General features: G+C 36.1%; 1 protein-coding gene and 1 non-coding gene across 3 annotated transcripts in view; both read right to left on the reverse strand.

Annotated features, from left to right (window-relative positions):
• NAA50 (N-alpha-acetyltransferase 50, NatE catalytic subunit) overlaps positions 1-22932 on the reverse strand; it is a 27569-nt gene continuing 4637 nt past the window's right edge. Inside the window, exons 2-5 of one of the 2 annotated variants that reach the window (XM_021692490.1) lie at positions 5051-5184; positions 4511-4630; positions 4018-4084; positions 1-3005 (exon numbers count right to left, since the gene is read on the reverse strand). In XM_021692490.1, the coding sequence (XP_021548165.1) occupies positions 2828-3005; positions 4018-4084; positions 4511-4630; positions 5051-5184 (499 nt within the window). In that variant the 3' untranslated portion in view covers positions 1-2827. Of the gene's footprint in view, positions 3006-4017; positions 4085-4510; positions 4631-5050; positions 5188-22932 lie in introns of both variants that reach the window. The other variant, XM_021692489.1, reaches the window with a different exon arrangement.
• On the reverse strand, positions 11091-11193 carry LOC123326997. Its single transcript, XR_006541465.1, has one exon. It is a non-coding gene; the product is annotated as a U6 spliceosomal RNA (small nuclear RNA).

A 22932-nucleotide genomic window follows, 5' to 3' on the forward strand; every position in this document is an offset into this window, starting at 1 on the left:
TACCAGAACATCACATAAGTTTATTTCAGATGTAACAGCAATGTTAAAATCAACAAGTTTAATTTTTAACTGCACCAAGTAAACTTAGCCATTTAAGTATTTTTAAGTTATTCCCTCCAAAAAACTGAGGGAGCTTTTCTTTTCCACCCCACAAACCATGGTTTCCCAATAGTTCTATTTTTGGAGGACTTTCAATTGATGAGTAAACTGCTTTGGGGATATTTTAGAACTTCTTTCCCCAAATGAAAACTAGTCTGGACAAATTATATATTGCATAGATTTCTCTGGAGATTCTTTTCTTTAGAACCTAAATGCAATTACCATAAGGATAATTTTTACCTATTTGCCCTATAGTAAAAACTATCTGTCCTAAAAAATACGATGGATATATCCTCTGATCTTCCAGTTAATTGTTTTACCTCAACAATTTTTATGTTCCAAAATAACCAACTCAACATGGGACATTACTTGAGTCTTTACTGACTCACAGGCATGTGAACTAGTGCCCAGCTTCTACATCCTCCTCTTCCTTAAATGGATGGAATTACTTAATACAAGTTTGATGTAGGACAATTAACCCTTTCCAAACAAGTCTGATGTACGACAAACCTTTTCAAACATACAATTTAGGTAAAGTCATTGTCTACTGTGGAAAAAGAAACTATAATGATAGGGAGCCTACATACTCAATTCAAAATTTAATTTTTTTCCCCTCCTTAAATAACATGTACTTAATTGTCATGAGGCAGCTATTCAGTTTTCAATAACCACACTTAGGGATACATTCATAGGACTGATTAGATAGTCCTGGTGAAATGGTTATAGAAATAGAGGCAGTGTCATCTCAGAAAAACTCACTTATATATCAAAATCTATTCTGGTATCTGGAAGTTTACAAAAAGGCTGAATTCTTCAAACTAAGTATGCCTTCTGTAACTCAAGCACTCTTCTCTTGGCAAGAGCAAGCTGAAGCTTATCCATGAAGGTAAAGGTGCTTAATGCTAACTTTTTTTCTAAGCTTATATTTGGACTGCTGAAGAAACTGATGCCCAAGAAACCAGCATGGTCTTTCTACATTTTTACTATCTTAAGATTCAAATCCTATAAACTCATTCAACTATCTTCCTTTTCCTGTATTACTCTTGGCACTCAATTAAGACTGCTGAAGTCTATTGTACTTTGTACTTTCACATTCTCAAAAAAGATTATAAAATGTGCATAAACATTGTGTAAAATAATTTTGTCATTTAACATATTTGGAGAGATGAGATTTCTATTACCAGAATTTACATAAGGATAAATATTATGAGTCAAACTTCCTTTTAAAGTCAAATGACAAGAAAATTCAAGCCCCGTGCATTGTTTTAAAGTCTAATGAGAACATTTCATGGGCCACCAGTATTGGCAATCTAGAAAATTTTAAATATTGGATAAGGGGCTATGGAGGAAAACATGAAAATTTCAGATGTCTCCTATCTTACAGAAAGTTATCAACCTGTCCAAACCACTCCCTATGTGCCAGAAAATGATCTGGCATAAACCAGTCCCATCAGTAGAGGAGGTCACAGTGACATTTACGTTATTAACACTTCTGAACTTCTACTTTTCCAAGAACGGAAGCAATTAACAATTCCCCCTCCCCCAAATCCTTAAACTCATTATCACAGGCACAGAAAATAAGCAAATCTGGGATGTTCTCCAACAGATAAGCAGTAGCACAGCTATGTTATTCTCAAAAATACTGTCTAGATATTCTTTCTTATATAATCAAATGCTCCGTGGCCACGCTTTTAACAGTCTACATTAGCTGACATTAAATGCACTTATTGTGCCACGAGTCCATCTAAGCTTCCTTTTAGGTTTTTTTAATATGTCCAAGAGACAATACCTGCTTCAGGTTTATCTTTAGGGGTATTGACCTATAAGGACATCAACTCCCATTTTTAAGGTTAGACTAACTATTGTGGGTTTACTGAAGAAAAAGGACAGGAAAAAAAAGTGAATCACAACAAACCTCTTTAGGTCAGTTAAAGGCCATATCTCTAGCTGGGATATTAAAAAAAATTAATCTCACCAGCCACACTCTAAAAGTTAATGCCACTAATAACAATCAACAGCAGGAAAAATAAACCTGCTAACAACCAGTCCACTCATTAGCAAAAAGCAGTTTAACTCAAATACTGAGACCAAAGTAAAACACTACCTACCCAAACTGTCCCACCCACCCTCAGCGAGGAAGAAATAACTGCTTAAAAAAACAAAATAAGCTTAGTACTTCTTACAAGGAAAACAATGGTCCAACTCCTGAGACAACACTCAGAAGGACAAAAGGTGGAGTGAAGGCAATGTCTAGGGATTAGTATCCCACAGTCTTGAAAAACCCAAAGTACCACAAACACACTACACTTGTCTTTGAATTAGAGAACAAGATATTGCTGCTGTTTCTTTCTGTCTTCTGGTATATACAATATTTTGTAGGCTCTGCCCTTCAATGTGAAAGCAGGACGTTAAAAAAAAAAAAAAATTGACACTGACATCCAAATTTTGGGGACCATATGTATCTTAACTGTGAAACCAAACAGATCTATACCTCCTCCTTCCTACAATCAAACCACCTCACAAAAATAAGAAAACTAAAACAATCCAAACATGATTAATTTTAAAGTCCTTGGAAGTATTAAACCTTTTTTAGAGGAAAGAAAAAGAAAGAAAGGAGGACAAACAAGAACAAGAAGGGAGGGGGAAAAGAAAGAGGGGGGAAAAAAATCAACGGGCCTCTCTTTTATTTGGCGACAAGCAAGTGCAAGAAAGTTCATTTCTAATTTGTTCAGTTGTCTGTCTTTTGCACATCTGCATTCTGGCCAGAAGGGACTTTGAGGTTTTTCTGCAACACATGAGCATCTGCTGGCTCTATCCTCTTATAGTAGTTCTTCTTTGTCTCAATAATCTCAAAGCCAAACTTCCTGTAGAAGTCAATTGCCGACTCATTGCTGATCTGGACATGCCTGAGACATAGGAGAGTATCAGAAAAAAGAAAAAAAAGATTTCATCAGGTTTTGTGTATTCTCCACAAATAGTTTCAAAGTGGTCAGAGCTGGAATACCGCACACAATTGTTAGATTCTCCTCATAATTACTAACAATCAACAAAGATTAGGTATTCATCTCAGAAAAACCTATTACATTTGCAAGACAGCTGGCTGAGGTTAGGAGGCTCAGAAATAGTGTTTACTCTTACAATCAACAAGGGCAAAGTACCCTCGCAAGCATAACATTTTTCACTGCAAGGGGAGAAAAGATTCAAGTAATTAAAAATGGGTAAATAACCACAGGGATGATCAAAGACCATATTAACACATGCAGAAAAAAAGATGACCGAAAAATAACATAACTGGGGTCTAAATGCTTGAATATATCCTCTCTGATTTATAAAAAACATGCTATATTTTGAAATAAATAATTTGAGCTTTCTCAATTACTCTTCAAAATAGCATTATATAATTTAATCTCTCCCACTGCCAACGTTAAAATGAGAATAATCTCCCATATTATAAAAAATCCATAGTTGCGATCTAACCTTGGCTCTTAATCTGAGTTCTATAATATTAAAACTATATTAATATAATATCAGCTAGGTACTCTCTGATTTTGATTATTAAACTCTATTTACTAATGAACATATCACTGAGAACCTTAAATAAAACCCAGAGAACAGACAGCATGAGAAAAGTAGTATTAATGTTACGAATTCTTCAATTCTGAAGATTTCAGTTTTAATCTTGGTTTAATCTCTGTGACTTTGGAGCTCCCACCCCAACATGATAAAGCAGAATGAGAATGTTTTATCTCAGATTCCTTATCTATTATTGAAACAAAACAAAACTTCATAACCACTACTTCCATGGTTTTTCCAAAAAACAATGAAGTAAGTAACCAGATTTTAAAGTTCCTAGTAAAGATTTCTATTGCCAATCTATTAAATTCTTTAGATAAGTACATTAAATATCATTTCACTTACAGATAGATGTTGTCAAAAGTGCCATCTTTTTCACAGATGTTTAAGACATGATTTAACATTTTAGTTCCTATTAACAAGACAAAGAACAAATAAGTAATTTCATAAAAATCAATCTTTACGTTACACATCTAATTGCCATCTTAACACTTATTGCATCCTACTAGAATTTGAGGTAAACACAAGACAACCTGATTTTTGAAAATTTTGTTCTTTCCCTATATCATCTACATATGTTTAAAACTCATAGCAGAAAAGCAACCTTTATATACAAGCCCTTCCATGTAAAAGGAACAGAAAAAGCAAAAGGGACATTGATAACAAATCTACACAGGGTTTCCAGTTGAAATATGTTAATAAAGTTATTTTCCACCTTATATCATTCAGTAACTCTTTCCCAATATTCCCAAAAGAAATGGTGTGACTCACTAGGTCAGAAACAGTAACAATGTATTTATGCTTCTTTAAACAAATAAAAAAACACAAATAATTTTACCTATTCCTAGCCTTCGGTATGGTGCCAGACATCCTAGTGTCATGATGTAAAGTCTCTTCTGATTCTGTGAGTGATCCACCCTACAGCATACTGCACCTACTGCAATATCATTGAAATAGGCTGCCATGGAAAATATAAAAATATAAAGCTCAAAGACAGAATAACACATTTTATTCAATCTTCCTCCCCCTCTGTAAGAACTAAATTATTGCTATTGGCAATACATTTTATCAGCTACTATGAATATCAATAGCTTCAAAAATTTCCTACTTCTTTTTAGGGATTTAAATCCCTTCTAGAGTAAACACAAATATGTGAAAACAAAGGCACACACTGAATTAGAGAAGATATTTAGCATTTCCTTTTAAAATTCAAATACTGTCTTGGTTTCTCTGAGATTTTTCTCAGAACCTGAATCACCCCCATTTCCTACGTTGTAAAACAAGGAGATTTAGTTAACTCTGCTCTAATATCAGAAACTAGGGTCAAGAACACAAACAAACAAATGAAGCGGGGGGGGGGGGGGGAACCATATTATACCAAGTTTTGCTAGCTCGCCAACCTCCAGCACATCCTTGTAGAACTTGTCATTGTAGCTGACTGGAAAGATGACCTGGTTTAATCTCTTCAACTGTTTAATATTGTGTGGTGTCACATCTCCCAGCTCGATCCGGCTACTGGAACAAACCAAAATGTACTCAATAAAATATAATCAGCTTCATTTGTTAAGATGAGCGTATTTAGAAGAGTACCAAGTCTTTTTTACATGACTGATAAATCTAACCTTTCACAGTGACTTTATACTCCTAGAAAGACTACCATTTATAAGATTCTGCCAGCCATTCCATCCAGATTCAATCTGTAGCTTTCATACAACTATATACATTTACAGATAAATACAGTAAAAGACAATTACTAAGAAGGCCAGACTAATATTCTATATAAATGCCAAAAATTTCCTTGTAATTTACAGTTCAGAAAAATTTAGACATCTATTACTGATCAAAAGGACTGATGATACCAAATGTTGGCAAGGGGGTGGCAAATGGGAATGGTGAAAATGTAAACAGACAATATCTCTGGAAGACAATATAGTACTACATATCAAAAAGCCTGAAAGGTCCATCTCCTTTATGGAAGTAATCCTACTCTAGAAATTTATTCTGAAAAAATAATCCAAATAGGCAAAAGTTATGTATATTCTATTAACTGAACTAGGAACAACCCGCAACAGTCATATGGGGTGGTATTCGAAATCCAGATTCCTGGACCTCACCCTACTTTCAGAGGCAGAATCTCTGGAAATGAAAACAAAGGAATCCACATGGGGAGGGTGTTTGAAAACTACTTATCAAGAATGCAACAGTAGTATTTCTAAAATAACATGTAATCAAAACAATTGGTTCCATGGGAAAAGGAATTAAGGCTAAAAAGATTCAGACTCACAGTAACAAAGCTGTGTTGCCTCTAGGCCATCAACAAAAGGATTTTTTTAATAGGTCAAGTCAATATCACTACCATAAACTGAAGGACAAATCTGAATACCACTAGCACTATCATTAGTAGAGTTGCTTACATACATTATTGGCCTTCTTAAAAATCACAACAGTAGATGATAAAATCCTTTAAAGATCAAATCAAAATAAAAATGAGTTGAAAAAATAACCTGATGCCATCCAAGTACCTAGAAAATGTGGGTCCTACTCACTGGGTGCTAGGTGCTAGTTCCAGATAACAATGGCATTAGTCAATAGCAGGGAAATGCAAACACCACACCCTAATTAATCATTTACCTCATATGCATATAGGTTTTGAAAACTCTGTTGGAGGGACACCTGGGTGGCTCAGCTGGTTAAGCATCTGCCTTCGGCTCAGATCCTGATCCCAGCCTCCTGGGATCATGACCTGAGCCGAAGGCAGACGTTTAATGACTGAGCCACCCAGGAGCCCCAAATAAATAAGATCTTAAAAAAAAAAAAAAACCCTGTTGGAGAAATGACTAAATGAGAATATTAATCATCACACTTTTATAATGGTAAAAAAGAAAAGCCTAAGTGTCCGCAATAGGGAACTGGTTAAATAAAGCATGCATGACACATTTATATTATTAGCACAGAAACACTGATATATTGTTTTATGTGTGTGGGGGGGGGAAACACATTCTAAATATACATATGTAATACATAAATATATAAAATAGCTTTTCTTAATATACAGAAAAAATGCTGTAAACCATATATAAAAAATGTGTGATCAGAACTGTGGTTAGTGCCTGGCTGGCTCAGTTCAGTAGAACATGAGATTCTTGATCTCAGGGTTTTAAGTTTGAGCCCCACGTTGGGTGAAGAGATTACTTAAATATACAATCTTTAAAATAATAGTAATAAAAGAATGGTGGGTAATTTTAAAAACAGTATTCTCTGAAATGTTATAATTTAGATTATTAGAAAACAGAATATAGACCATAATGCTCATTTGGAACTTTAGCCTACCTCCCTCAATTATTTCATTTTTATGCTGTTTTTTATTACTTACTGTGACCAACCACCCTTGCATATCTTGTATATTTTCTTAAAATCTGAGCACAGTTTCTTAGTAGCCACACAAATCCTTAAGATGCAAACATCATCGTAAAAAATATATAGAGATTTGTTATATTTTCTTCCAATTTCCAGACACATTAAGTAAATATGGGTAAATACAGCCTCTCCTAAGTATTTCACAACTAAAATGAATTCTTTTTGTGAGATTCAGGTCCTCTTTAACTAGGTTTTATCTCACTTATAGAACAACTCCTCTATTCATTAAAGCAGACCCTGGCTTTCTCTTCTTTAAGGCTGAAGTAAATAACATTTTACCCAAAACTTTTTTCTGATTAAAACCTACTTAGGCTCATTTACCCACCATCTAACACTCACAGACCTTTTATTAGCAGATACAGTTATACTGTAAAATACAGGGAACGTGGGGTGGCTGGGTGGCAGAGTCGGTTAAGCGTCTGACTCTTGGTTTCTGCTCAGGTCGGTATTTCAGGGTCATGAGATCAAGCCCTGCGTCAGGCTCTCTGCTCAGTGCAGAGTCCACCTAAGAGTCGCTCCCTTTCCTTTGCCCCCTCCACCCCTCTGAAATAAATAAATCTTGAAAACAAAAAAAAAGTACAGGGATCACATCTCACCTACACTGTGTTTTCTTTAGAAAAAGGATTCCTACCATTTAATTAATATATCACCTCGCATTTTTTTTTGTAAGAACACTTATGTTCTACTCTCTTAGCAATTTTCAATTATATGCATTAGATCCTCAGACCTTATTCATTTTACAGCTGAAAATTTGTACCTTTTTACCAACTTCTCCCTATTCCCCGCACCCTGGCAACCACTTATCTACTCCGTTTCTATGAGTTTGACTTTTTTATTTTTAGATTTCACATATAAGTGATACCATGCAGTGTTTGTCTTTGTCTGGCTTATTTCATTTAGCATAATGCTACTCTTTAACTGAGTACAGCACTCCAAATTTGGTACAGTAACATATTTTAAATATATGGCATTTATTGATTATATTTAGAGCACAGTATTTAAAAATTATCCATTGCAATTAAAAAAGAGTCAGACGCTGTATTTTAAAAGTCACTGAAAAACTAAATTATGAAGTCTAATCGTAAACAACAATAAAGAAAAACTTAACCTAGGAAGTCAAGCTTCTAAATTATAAGTGAAAGAACATGAGTTTTTAAAAAGTTTAAGAATGATTTCCAGGTGTGGCACCTGACTGGCTCAGTTGGAAGAGCATGCAACTCTTTATCTTGAGCTTGAGCCCCACACTGGGTGCAGAGATTACTTAAAAATAAATAAAAACTAAAAAAAAAAAAATGATTTCTAGGTAATTGCCAGGCTTCAAGTATCTTTATAACTTTTAAAAGGATAATAACCAGGTATTTCTTAACTTCATACAAAAGGAAAAGGTGGTTATGGCTCAATGTGCTAGATTAAATCTAATAAAAATTAACTACTAAAAAAGTTTCCATTAGAGTAGGTAGATTAAGCCTAAATACAGAACACTGCATTAAATCATTAGGGAATAGGCAGCTTAATCTTTCCCTGCTCAATTAAAAAAAATACATGTCTTGATTAAAAAAAAAAAGCCCATCACCATAGAAATGACTTAGGAAGTGAAAATATTCTATAAGACCATTACCAGAAATGTTTGATGTATACAGTCTTCCTATATTTTTCTACGCATATACATACATATTTCAAAACAGAATTGGGATACTATGAGTATTATTTGGTAGCTGTTTAAGAAATCTCTATTAAACATAACTTTTGTCAGCAAAATTCACCTTAAATACAGTTTAACTTTCACGAACATGATATGTCTGATTGAAATGAATACTTCTGTGGTCTTGATCACTTAGCTCTTATTTTAAAATGTGGATATTCTAAATATATCAGAGTAATAGCAACTTATAAATATAATTTAGCAAAGAACGTGTAGTATCAAAGGTATAGAGTGCTATATAGAAATGTCAAGAAAATGAGAACATGATTGTAAACAACCAACAAGCTTTTAGAAGTTAAAAGAACTTTTAAAGTAAGTCAAAAGGAATTCCAAAAAACGCCTAGGAATTCCAAAATCTCCATTAGAAAATTAAATAGAGTGTCCAAGAGTTCTATCTGTGAATCTATAATTTTCTAAAGTTCTTATGAACATAATAGTTGCCTATTCAAAGCATAAATCAGGTATTTCAATAAATATTTGAACACCTATTTGCTAACACCTGGAATGCAGAGGAGTTTATACCTACTAGGAAATACAGTCTCAGTGTGTATATTTATTACACATATATGTGAATATATATACATACAATACATATATTATACATAATATATATAAAATACAATGTCTTAGTAATAGCACATGCACACAAAGTACAAAAACAGTACTAGAATGAAAGTGATCCTGGGAACAGATGTGAAGGGTGACTAAGAGTTTGTTTTGTGGGAAGGCAAGAAATGAAAATTTTTTTTAAAGATTTTATTTATTTGACAGAGAGAGAGAGCACAAGCAGGGGCAGCAGCAGACGGAGAGGGAGAAGCAGGCTCTCTGCTGTGCAGAGACTGTTCACAACGTCTCCTCCAAGAACCACAAAGCCACTGTGGAAAGAGCAGTCAGCTGGCCATCAGAGCTACCAATCCCAATGCCAGGCTGCACAGTGAAGAAAATGAATGTAGACAGTTTATACGCACATCGCATTTGTGTTAATAAAACCATAAAACTACAAAAAAAGGTGTACTTTGTGTAAATGTGGAAGCTGAGACTGGAGAGGAAGAACACCAATTCTGAGGGGCTTGCACATCAAGATGGTACTTGGCTGTCTTCTCTAGCTACACTTATTCTCTTGGTTGACCTCAATCTCATAATCTTACCGCTTTAATGTTGCCATCTTCGAACTCTGTCTCTAGCTTAGAAATCACTCTTAAACTCCAAAGCATCTGTAGTAGACAATTCAAATTAAACATACCCAAAACTAGGTCTCTGATCCCCCTCCCCCAAAATCTGCTTCACCTGCAGCTTTCTCTGTTGATAGCCTCTCCATCCTTGACTGCAGGTTACTCTCTTACCTCATTTATTTATTTTAAGATTTTTTTATTTATTCATTTGAGACACAGAGACAGAGAGAGAGAGCATGAGCAGGGAGAGAGGCAGAGGGAGAGGGAGAAGCAGGCTCCCCGCTGAGCAGGGAGCCCGATGCGGGGCTCGATCCCAGGATGCTGGGATCATGACCCGAACCGAAGGCAGACGCTTAACCATCTGAGCCACCCAGGCGCCCCGACCTACCTCCTTTATTTAAATGATACCTCAAGAAAGATTATTCTGAGAAATCTGTTTTTCTTTCTTTGTAATATTCCTGACAGGCTTTCTTATCAATCAGGATTATGTTTGGCCTTGAACAAAGTTTGGAAGTGTTCCTTCTTACTCCTCAGTTTTGTCAATGTTTGCTTCATGTATTTCCAAGTTATATTAAGTGCATAACTATTTGGGACTGTTATAAGTTGATGAATTGGTCCTTTTATCCCTTTGAAATGTCCTTTTTGCCGTAATATTCCGTCTTAAAATCTACTTTGTTCAATACATACTGTTTTCTTCTACTCAATGCTGCACATGTATCTTTTACCATCAATTACTTTCAACTCTTCTATGTCCTTGTAATTTAAAGTGTCTTTTGTAAACAGCATATACTTAAGTCTTGTTCCTCTAATCTGACAACGGGAGTATTTTTTAAATTACACAATTCTTTATTCTAAATATTATGCAATGTTCAAGTATTACTTTTATTTATTAAAATACCACAAGGGGCGCCTGGGTGGCTCAGTCGGTTGAATGAATGACTCTTGATTTGGTTTTGGCTCAGGTCAGGATCTCAGAGTTGTGGGATGAGTCCTGCTTTTGGACTCGCGCTCAGTGCAGTCTCCTTAGCCCTATCCCCCCATCCCCTCTGACCCTCCAGAGGCACACGGGCTCTCTTTTAAATGAATGATTGGATGAATGTAAATCTTCAAAATAAAAATAAAAAAATAAAATAGCATTATAGAAAAAGGGGGAAAATGTCATCACATTGAGTCATGCTAATCTTCTCTGTGTCATTCCAATTTTAGTATATATGCTGCCAAAGCAAGCACTGACAATTGGAGCATTTGGTCTGTCCAGACTTAATATAATTATTGATATAGTCTATTCAAGTCCACCAGCTTGCAAATTTTCTATATGTACTCTTAGTTGTTCCTTTATTTTCCAAGCCTTTTCTGGGGGATCAATTTTCACTCTTAGCTTTTAAAAAAATATTTTAAAGTTTACATAAAATTAAATTCACTTTTCTTAGTGTATAGTTCTGAGTTTTGACAAACATATGTAACAATAACTATCAAGATTTAGATCAAGATACATAATGGTTCCATCACCCCAAAAATCTCCCTCATGACCCTCCGTAGAGTTTCAACTCTAACACCACTCCCAGGCAACCATTAATCTGTTTTCTGTTCCCCATATCTTTGCTTTTTCAAGAATGTCACATAAATGGAATCACATAATACATAGCCATTTGCTTGGCTTCCTTCATTCAACATAATGCCTTTGAGATTTACCACACTGTTGTATCAACAGTTCTTTCCTTGTTATTGCTGAGTAGTATTCCATAGTATGGATATACCAGTTTACCCTTTTGTTGAAAGGCATTTGGGTCTACATACACATTTCTCTACAGGTTCTTGTGTGAACATAAGTTTTTAAAATTTCTCTTAAGAGAGGTAATGCTGGGCGTAAATATATGAGAGTTCCAGTTGTTCTGCATTCAGCATTTGGCACTGTCAACCCTTAAAAATTTATGCCATTCTAACAGGTGTGTAGTGAATGGTTTTAATTTGCACGTCCCTAAATAACAAATGATGTTGAGCATGCTTTCCTTTATTTCTCTGCCTTCATATAACTTCTTTGGTAGAGGAGCTATTCAAATATTTTGCCCATTTAAAACAAACTGGGTTCTCTAACTGGGTTGTAAGTGTATTATGGATACATGTCCTTTGTAAGCTAGTATACTGCAAATAATCTGAGGCCCCTTCCCACTTTTTACATTCCATTTATTTTTCTCTTAAATAGCCTTATGGTATAATTATGCACCATAAAACTCATTTAAATGTATAATTCAATGACTTTTAGACTATTTACAGAGTTGTACAACCATCACCTCAATTCAGCCTTAGAACATTCACATCATACCCCCAAAATCCCTTGTGCAAATCTAAAGTAAATCCCTTTTCCTACCCAAAGTCAGCCATTAAATCTACTTTCTATATATTTGCTTTTTCTGGACATTTCATATACATAGAAAAAATGTGATCTTTTGCACTACTACACTTCTTTCATGCAGCATGTTTCTGAGGTTCATCCACGATGTAATGTGTCAGCAGTTGAACAATACTCCACTGTAAGGATATACCACATTTTGTTTATCCATTCACCATCTGATGGGCATTTTAACAGTACTATATTCATGGCCATTATAAATAATGCTGTTATGAATATTGCATGTAAGTCTGTGTGTGGACATAAGCGTTAGTTTTTCTCTGGTAGATACCTAAAAGTGGGATTGCTGGGCTGTATGGCAAATACGCTTTTTAAAGAAACCACCTTTTGTAGGTAGAATAATGGCCCCAAAGGATGTCCATGTTCCAATCCCAAGAATCTTTAATACATTATTTTACATGGAAAATGCACTTTGCAAGATATGATTAAGACCTTGAGATGGGAAGATTAACCAGGACTATCTGGGTGGGCCCAATGTAATCAAAGAGGTCCTTAACGGTCAGAGAAGAGAATAGGACAAAAGAAGCAGAAACAAGAGATTTAAGATGCTACACTGCAAGCTTTGAAGATTAAGGACTACGAAACAAGGAATACACGTGGCCTTATAGAAGCTGAAAAGGCAAGGAAACGGATTCTCATCTAGAACCTCTAGAAGAAACATAATCTTGTTGTATTAGTTTCCTAGTACTGCTTTAAGGAATTACCACTGAGTGGCTTAAAACAGCAATTTATTCTCTTGAGCTTGGGAGTTCAAAATCAGGTCAGCAGGGCCATGCTCTCTGAATCTGGAGTAGAATCCTTCCTTGCCTCTGCCAGCTCCTGGTGGCCTCAGATATTTCTTGGCTTGAGGCAATAACAAGTCTAATTCTTGCCTCCATTTTCACTTAGTGTTCTCATTGTGTACCCCCTTTCCTCTTCCTGTAAGGACACTAGTTATTGGATTTAAAGCCCTCTCTAATAGAGCATGACCATCTTTTTTTTTTTAAAAGATTTTATTGATTTATTTGACAGAGAGAGACATACAGCGAGAGAGGGAACACAAGCAGGGGCAGTGGGAGAGGGAGAAGCAGGCTTCCCACGGAGCAGGGAGCCTGATGCGGACCTCGATTCCAGGACCCTGGGATCACGACCTGAGCCGAAGGCAGACGCCCAACGACTGAGCCACCCAGGCGCCCCTAGCATGACCATCTTAATTACATTGCAAAGACCCTATTTCTTTCTTTCAAGATTTTATTTATTTATTTGAGAGAGCATGAACAGAAGAGAGGGGAGGGGCAGGAGGAGAGGGAGAAGGAGTCTCCCCACCGAGCAGGAAGTCCAATGCATGGCTCGATCCCAGGACCCTCGGATCATGACCTGAGCCACTTAACTGACTGAGCCACCCAGGTGCCCTGAAAAGACCCTATTTCTAAATAAGGTCATGTGCTGAAGTTCCAAGTAGACATGAATTTTTCTTCGGGGGGGGGTGGGGTACTACTTAAAATCACTATACCTACCAACACCTTGATTTTAACTCAGTAAAACCCATTTCAGATTTTTGATCATAAGAACTAAGGTAATAATTTGTTTTTAAGCAATTAAGTTTGTATTATTTTGTTATAGCAGTAATGGAAAACTGGTACATTGCTAAACTGTTTTCCAAAGTGGCTGAACCATTTGCATTCCTACCAACAATGCATTAAGTTTTTCTACATCTTCACCAACACTTTTAAAAAGATTTATTTATTTAGGGGCGTCTGGGTTGCTCAGTCTTTAGGTGTCTGCCTTCGGCTCAGGTCATGATCCCAGGGCCCTGGGATTGAGCCCCGCATCGGGCTCCCTGCTCCACGGGAAGCCTGCTTCTCCTTCTCCCACTCCCCCTGCTTGTGTTCCTGCTCTCGCTCTCTCTCTCTCTCTGTCAAATAAATAAATAAATAAAATCTTAAAAAAAAAGATTTATTTATTTATTTGAGAAAGTATGTGCGTGAGAGAGCAGGGGGAGGGGCAGAGGGAGAGAGATTCTCAAGCAGACTCCCCGCTGAGTGAGGAGACCAATGTGGGGCTCGATCCCAAGACCCTGAGATCATGACCTGAGCCACAACCAAGAGTTGGATGCTTAACCAGACTGAGGCACCAGGCACCCCTCACCAACACTTTTTATTGTCTATTTATGCCATTTTAGTGGTATGAAGTGATAATCTCATTGGATGTGCGTTTCTCTAATGACTAATAATGCCGAGCATCCTTCTGGATGGTTATTAGCCAACTGTCCATCTTCTTTGATAAAATGCCTAAGTTTTTTGCCCATGTTCTAGGCCTGAGAATAAACTGAAAATTTTTACAGTAACTAATAAGAATTCCCATTTTTATATTGGATTGCTTATTTTATTGAGTCGTAAGGAGTTCTTCATATATTCTGGATACAAATTCTTTATCAGATATATAATTTGCAACTATTTTCACCCAATTTTTGGCTTGCCTTTTCATTCTAACAGTGTACCATACTAATGTAAACTGTTACTAATAGCAGAAACTGGAATTCTCTGTACCATCTTCACAAATTAAATCTAAAAACTATAAAACTATTCTAAAGTAAGTTTGTTGGGGTGCCTGAATGGCTCAGTCAGTTAAGCGTCTGCCTTCACCTCAGGTCATGATCCCGGGGTCCTGGGATTGAGCCCTGCTTCAGGCTCCCTGCTCAATGGGGAGCCTGCTTATCCCTCTCCTTCTGCCCCTCCCCCATTCATGCCCCCCCCCCGCTATCTCTATAATAAAATGTTAAAAAAAATAAAGTAAGTTTGTTTTTTAAAAAAGGAGAAACTGTCAGATTAAGAGGTGATGAGACATTTCAGCCAATTAAAATGTGTGGAAGACCTTTTTGGATTTTAATTTGAAGAAGACATAAGACAAATAAGAAAAAGCAAATAGACTGGGTATCATCATAAGATATTAGGTATAACAGTATTACAGTAACTTTTTTTTTTAAAGTCATCCATGATAAAGACTCATACTGTATTATTTACAGATAGAATGGGATAGTACTTCAAGAATTTCCTTTGAAGTACTCCAGCAAAAAAGGAAAAAGGGAAAGTACTGATCAGGCAAAGACAAAAGAATATGAGAATTAATACTACCTATTGGAATTGAATGCACTGAGGGCTCACTGCACTATTTACTTTTATAGGTGTTTGAGAATTTCCATAAAAAATAAACATACATTACTTATTTACATAAGGAACTACAAGCTCTAGCACTTTGCATTTATGTTAAGTTTTATAGCAACTTTGGCTAAAAAAGAACAAAGACATGCTATTTTTGATACTAAAACTCATGGCAGAAAGCACTTGATGCCTGACTTACTCTCGACCATTTGAAAAAACAGTAAAAGGCAAGAATTTCAAATCTTTAACAAACCACAACCCCTCAATTTCCAGCTGTACCAAGCCTTCAGTTTGCAGAAAAGAAACTGAATAAGAGCTGGATAAGAATGAGCCTTCCGTTCTGGTACAGACCTCCTCCTCTAAATTCATCAATCTTAGGATAGCCTGTTACATAGTCTTTGCCTTTGGTATAAATGGCCACATGTCCTGACACTTTTTTTCCATTAAAACTACTGTCAAACACGTTTTAGGTAAAATGATCATTTAAAAAATTATTTACATAATATAGTTTAAATGCTACCTAATGTGACTGGAAGCAATGTTGGCGATAAGTAGATAAAAACAATTAGATAGTAGGGGGAATGCATCCAGAGTTTTTACATTAATTTAACTCGTAAGAATTCCCTTTTGTAACCCATCACTTTGAGAGTTATTTCCTGAAATACAAATACTGCATAATATATATCCTCTATGTGAACAGATCACATTACCAAGAAAATCATAGTGAATTAGAACATCTAAAACACAACTACTAAAAGAAACACTTGAATTTTAGGGGTAAACAAACAAGAGCCCACAAAGAAGTCCAAGAAACAATTTTCAAGAGACTAGGGAAAAAGTCTAGAGAAGCAGTGTCACAAAATCCAAGAATGGATTCCAAACCTGCCTATACACCAGAATTACTTTGCCAGTTAAAAACTCAGATTTCCACATCCCACTGCGGAATCTTTAATAATTAAGGGTTCTTAAGTTAACCACACAAGTTTAGCATCCACCTAAATTAATTAACTTCCCACTGCCTATATTAAACTTCCATCTCCAAGAATTCTGGTAAGGGAAAGAGAGGCTAAAGATGGGCACAGAGAAGTGGATTTCATATAAAATGTTAAATCATTTTCCCTATGTAAGTGACACGGTGTATATGCTATAGCTTTAATGTTTGTGACATAGCTAGTATTGAGAGCTAGTCTCAATTTCAAATCAGCCTGACTCTTGAAACCTGGTTATTAATCACTACACTGTTTACTTACTTCAGATAAGATTTCAATGTAATTTATTCTTTTTTAAAGATTTATTTATTTAGAAAGAGAACACGCACAAGCAGGGGGAGAGAGAGAATCCCAGGCAGACTCCTCGCTGAGCGCAGAGTCCTACATGGGGCTTGAGCTCACAACCCTGAGGTCAAGACCTGAGCCAAAATCAAGAGTCAGATGCTTAAATGACTGAGCCTCGCGGGCGCCCCACATTTCAGTGTAATTTAACAACCTAAACTATCTTAATTGATCAATTTAGGACCTCTACTCTGTAGATAAGCCCCAAATTCCTGGACTAAAAGTCAAATCTGCTACATCTATTAGACGCAACAGTTTCTTGTTTTTAAGTTGGTTGCTAATATTTAAATCAGAAGCTTTTACATAAAGCCTACATTTCTGCTCTTTTTTTGTACTCACTTATCTTGGCACCAGTTTACAACTCTAACTATAAAAAACTGAATACAGTAGTAATTAAAGAAACTAAATTATTCTCTTGGCTCAAGTAAATTCATGTGACGTCATTTTTTTCTTGTTTTTCCAATCTATAACAAACCCCAATGTTTCTTCATACCAAAGATTTTAGAATAAGGATCTAAAATGGGAAAACTGATATAACAAAAGTGCCCATGTATACCCAAGTTTTTAGATCTGAACACGGCTACTTGCCCCCTACTTTATAGAGCCCATTAGTTATTTATATCAGCACCACAAGATTAATCTATTAGTCAAATCTCATATCATCTTCGTGCTTAGAATATGGTAGAAAACCTTTACCTGTGGCTTAAAACAAGCACTGTGATACAATAACACATATTTAGTATTTAACACAGCAACATCAGATAATAAGCACTCAAATGTTTTTAGCTGTTAAAGGTAATGTCAATTATGCCCAAAATTATAAAAACAAAATTTAGTGGCAATATTCTGAAGGGCCACAAGATGGAGGTATGACTACACAAAAGTATGTCTTTCTCTACAAAGTCTGAAGTTATACTGCAAAAAGAGAAAATGAAATACTGTATAAAGTTTAAAGTCTAACCATTTTTATTTTAAGTGAGTATTAAGTACACCTTTGCACAAAATTTTAACTGCTTGGTTACTTCTTGTGCAGACTGTTTATCTGGAAGGAACCTTAGAAGCCACTGGGTCCATTCCTCTTCTTTTCAGATGATGGAGCTCAAACCCAGATAGATGTACCTATGGTTATACAGCCATTTATTAATAAAGCCAGAACCAGGCCTATGTCTACAAATTTCCATTACAGTTCAAGATCAGCCATACATAGGACTCCCCTCAAAGGAGTCATCTTGACTCAAGGTTATTAAGAGAGAGAAATACCAAACTGGGAACATTTATATAAGGTGTACTAATGATAAAGGGGATTTGTATAAAACTTAAAAAAAAAAAGTATTTTAGCAAGGATCTAAGTATGTCCATGGTCCTTCGATAAAAAATTCCAAGGGGCGGGCGCCTGGGTGGCTCAGTCGGTTAAGCGACTGCCTTCGGCTCAGGTCATGATCCCGGAGTCCTGGGATCGAGTCCCACATCGGGCTCCCGGCTCAGCGGGGAGCCTGCTTCTCCCTCTGACCCTATCCCCTCTCATGCTGTTTCTCTCTCTCTCTCAAATAAATAAATAAAATCTTTAAAAAAAAAAAAAAATTCCAAGGGGCTTAGGGCAGGTAATTTTTTCTTAGCTAGCAGTAATCTGGTTCTAAACTCTTGCCTTCAAGTAAATTACATGAAAGAGTGATTCCTCTAAAGTATAAATTCCTTCAACTTAAAAGTTAAGTCCCCTGAGAATTAATCAAAGCACAGCTTAAATACTAATTGCTCATGAGGCCTTAAACTGTCATCCTGCTGAGATTTCCACCTCATCTGAACTATATTATACTGTTTGTACCCTTCCAAGGCACAGCACCTCTGTGCTGCTGTAAGCATTTATTTTTATATCTTACCTCTTCTACTGAACTACAAGACTTAGGGCAGGACCTCAAATATTTCAAGGAACTGATGAATTACTTCCAATAAGTCCAAGAATCTCTAGGCCCTTAATTTAACTGATGGGCTCTCTCTCATCTCATTTAGATTTTAGGGTTTCTCAATCCTAGTACTACTGATATTCTGGGCTGGATAATTCTTTGTGAAGGGCTTTCTGGAGCACTGTAGGATATTTAGCATCATCTCTAGCCTCTACCTACTAAATGCCCCACCCCACTGTGACAACCCAAAATGCCTCCAGACATTATCAATTAACCAGGGATGGGAAATGTGACCCTGGTTGACTATCACTGTTCTAGAGATTTAGCAGGTATCAAAAAAGTGATGGTGGGTGGATTAGTTCTGCAAGCTGTATGAGTGCAAGTATCAGGTGTGCAAAACTTTCAGCAATTACTTGCTTGGGTACAAGAAGTGCTAAACACACACCAGATATAATCTACTTAAGGTTATAACCTAAAAATAATCAAGTAATTCTCTGAAAAAATTTTCCACAGCCATCCATATGTTCAATTAGAGCTCCTTCCCAGCTACGGCTTTTCCCTTACTACCACCTAAATGTTGCTTTTACTTCCAAGTCTCTGAATCCAAGCACGTATCTTCCAACTGCTTACTAGTTATCTCTACAGGAATCTCACATTCAACACATTGAAAAATGAACTCACCATCCTCCACAGGAAGTTAGAACAGCTACCTCTATCCCCTATCTTTATGAATAGTCCCATCACCCATATAAAAATCTAGTTTTATATGTATTCTTACATCCCATTTTAATCCCTGTTAATTTTGCTCCCCAAATATCTTCATAACCTGTTCCTATACCCCTTCTCTAAGCAGTATGCTTCAGACCATCATTTCAACACAAATTCTAATAGTCTAATGAAGGGGAAAAATACTAGAGTCAAGGAGACAAAGCCATCACAATGCAGTCAGAATAATCTTTTGAAAACACAAATCTGATCACTTTACTTCTAATGCTTAAGATCTTTCAACAGCTGCACATAACCTACCAAATGAAATTTGAATAGCACTGCATAAAAAGTCCTCTTCACCTAGCTGTGGCCACTGGTCTAGCCTTCTCTCTCTCTCCCACCTTGTTTTTTGGCCATATAAAACTTCAAAAATTCCAGAACCCACCAAACTTTCTTTCCTTCTTGGTTCACCTCTGTACAATGTTACTTCATTAGTAGACTAAAGATATTAAACCTATAGATACATTAGTAGATTATGGTTGCTTTTCTAGAGCTATAGTAAGGATTACATGAGAATTTATTGCCTGGAGGAGATGTACTAGGTAGCTATAAAAAGTAAAAGGGCCATGAGGCGGGAAGGATGGGAGAGCAGGTCTCAAAAGGCAGACACACAAGCAAAATGAAGAAAGCAGCATTAAAGAGAACAGTTCAAATATGATTCCAAAGTTTTGTTTTTCTTGGTATCATAAAAAGTTATGAGACAAGGGATGGCAAACATGTGACCCACATGCCACACCAGTCATGGTGGATATTAATAACCAATGACATCACTCTTTTTTTTTTTGTTTGGCAATCTGAGAACTCATCAAAGCTATCAGCAGATTAAATACTGATTGATTAAATACTATCAACAGATTAAAACAGGCACATGAATTTCAACTTTTGGCTGTTCCTGTTCAGGTTTAAGCTGTTCTTTCTAAAGACAAAGAAACCAAGGCCCAGAGGTAAAAAAAAAAAAAAAAAACTATTAGTGACCCTACAGCTAACTATTATTAGTGGCACATTGAACTACAAAATGTGGCTGCTTTTAATTCAATGCTTTTTGTTTTAAAGTGAGTCTCCTTTAGGAAGATAAATTATGCTGGGGAGTCTGGGTGGCTCAGTCTGTTAAGTGTCCGACTCCTGATTTCAGCTGGGGGTCAAGATCTCATCAGGGTGCTGAGTTTGAGCCCTGCTTCTGCTTGTCCCTCTCCCTCCCCCTCTGTCCTTCCCCCAACTTGTGTGCATGTTCTCTCTCTCTCTCAAATAAATATATAAGATCTTAAAAAAAAGATAAATTATGCTATGAATAATAATCTACATGGACAGGCAGGGAGGTAATCCAAGTGTATCTTTAAATATACTTCAGTTTTCTGGAAAGAGAAATAAGAAATCTTTAAAATGCTCCTAAGTACAATTCTCCTTGCTTAACCTAGTTTATAACAAGTTCCATCTGTAAAAAATTTTTTCTCATGAGCTGGGTCCTAAACTGGCACCACTCTGACAATATTTGCTAATTCAAATGTCTCAACCCCATTTTCTAAAGAACATTAACTTTAGTTGTTTTGCAATTTGAAGTTTAAACACACTCAATATCCAAATTAAAAAGTGGTAAGTTACACAAGTAACAGGTAAGTCACAAACATACAAATGGCCAGTAAAAGTGGGAAATGTCCAACTTCACTAAGTAATCAAATTAACAGTAACAAAAAAAGGTGGGGGGGGGGAGAAATACAATTCATCATCTAATCAGCAAAGTAAAACTAGAGTTAGGCTATTATGTGAATATGTCCTCAAACCCAACTTGTAAAGAAACTGTTATTTCTACCATTTTACAAATGCTCAGTGTATGCCACTCATTCCAGAAGAAGGTAATTTATACCACCAATGGCTGAAATGACAGCTATAATATCTTCCTTCACTTCCTTAAGGTTTTTTCAAGTGTCCCTCCCCTTCCCCATCAGCCCTTGAAGAAAAGGGCACTCTCATACACTGTTGGCAGTATGAACTGCTACTATCTTTCTAGAGGTCAACTGGCAACAAATATCAGAGATTTAAAAATACCAGTACATTCTGATCCAAAAAATTCACTTCTAGGGAATTATCCAAAAGAAATAAGGATGTGTGTCAAGTAGTTTTATAAACAAGCATTCACTGCAGCACTATCGAGGACTGAGAAAAGCCTCTGGACTTAGAAAACAAGGTTTTCCATTAACAGCTTCAGCAATGATAGAGGCTGAATACAGGTCATACTTGCTCAGGAAAGGCAAATGGATACTCCCAATTATCCCTTCTCCATCATGACAAGATGACCGGATTACAATATTTTAATCTAAAACCAAGAGTGGCCTCAGAATCCTTCATCACAGAGGTATACAACCAGCCACACACTATCTGTTGGCCCACAAACTGCACATCAACTATTTAGAAACACCATCTAAAATTGGATCCTAAGGAAAGAAATGTTTTACACAAACTTTTTTTTTCAGGGTCTAGCACAGCACTGTCCAAAATACAATTCGAGTCACATAAGTAATTTTAAAATTTCTAGTATCTACATTAACAAGGCAAGAAACAGATGAAATCATTTCAACGTGCAAAGTAAAAATTAATTTCACTTTTCAAAAAAGTCCTTTTTTCATACTAAGTCTTTTTGAAGTTTATTTACTTATTTTTGGTAATCTCTATATCCAACATGGCTTAACTCACAACCCTGAGATCAAGAGTCACGTGCTCTTCTGAGTCAGCCAGGCACCCCCATACCAAGTCTTTTTAAAATCCAGTGTGTATTACACTGCAAATCTCAATTCAGATGCTAATTTTCCTTGGAAATATTGATCTATATTCACATTTCACAAACTTTATAGATTCACCTATCCAGGTTATTTTAAACATACTTGAAAATTGTCCAACAACTGACTTTGAGTATCAGTCTAAAATTAAAATTTTAATTAAAATTCAGTTTCTCAGTAACACAAGCCACATTTCAACTGCTCAACAGCCTACTGTAGCTAGTCATTACTGTATCGCACAGGACAGGACTAACATTTTTCCAATAAGTTAGGTAATGAATGTATATAGGAACTGATGGAAGAGATCAAATCAAGAGAAAGTACTGTTCACTATGGGACAATTACATAGTTTTGTAGTTATAATACATACAATTTTCATTTCTGTGATGAAAAAGGAAGTTTCTATTGGTTACACCTGGTATTTTAATGGTTTCTGTGGGTTGTCCTTAAAAAAAAAAAAAAGGACAACCATTTAAATAATTGAGAAGTTGTATCTTTTCATATGGCACAAAGCTGGAAGCCATAGCTAATATGTGTACGAGAAAATCAGAAGTCAAAAGGATTTCCACAGGCCAAAATGGAAAACATAAGCAAAGTGAAATTTTTTTTTTTAAAGATTTTATTTATTTATTTGACAGAGAGAGACAC

The sequence above is a fragment of the Neomonachus schauinslandi genome, chromosome 1 (assembly GCF_002201575.2).
Source record: "Neomonachus schauinslandi chromosome 1, ASM220157v2, whole genome shotgun sequence".
NCBI lineage: Eukaryota > Metazoa > Chordata > Mammalia > Carnivora > Phocidae > Neomonachus > Neomonachus schauinslandi.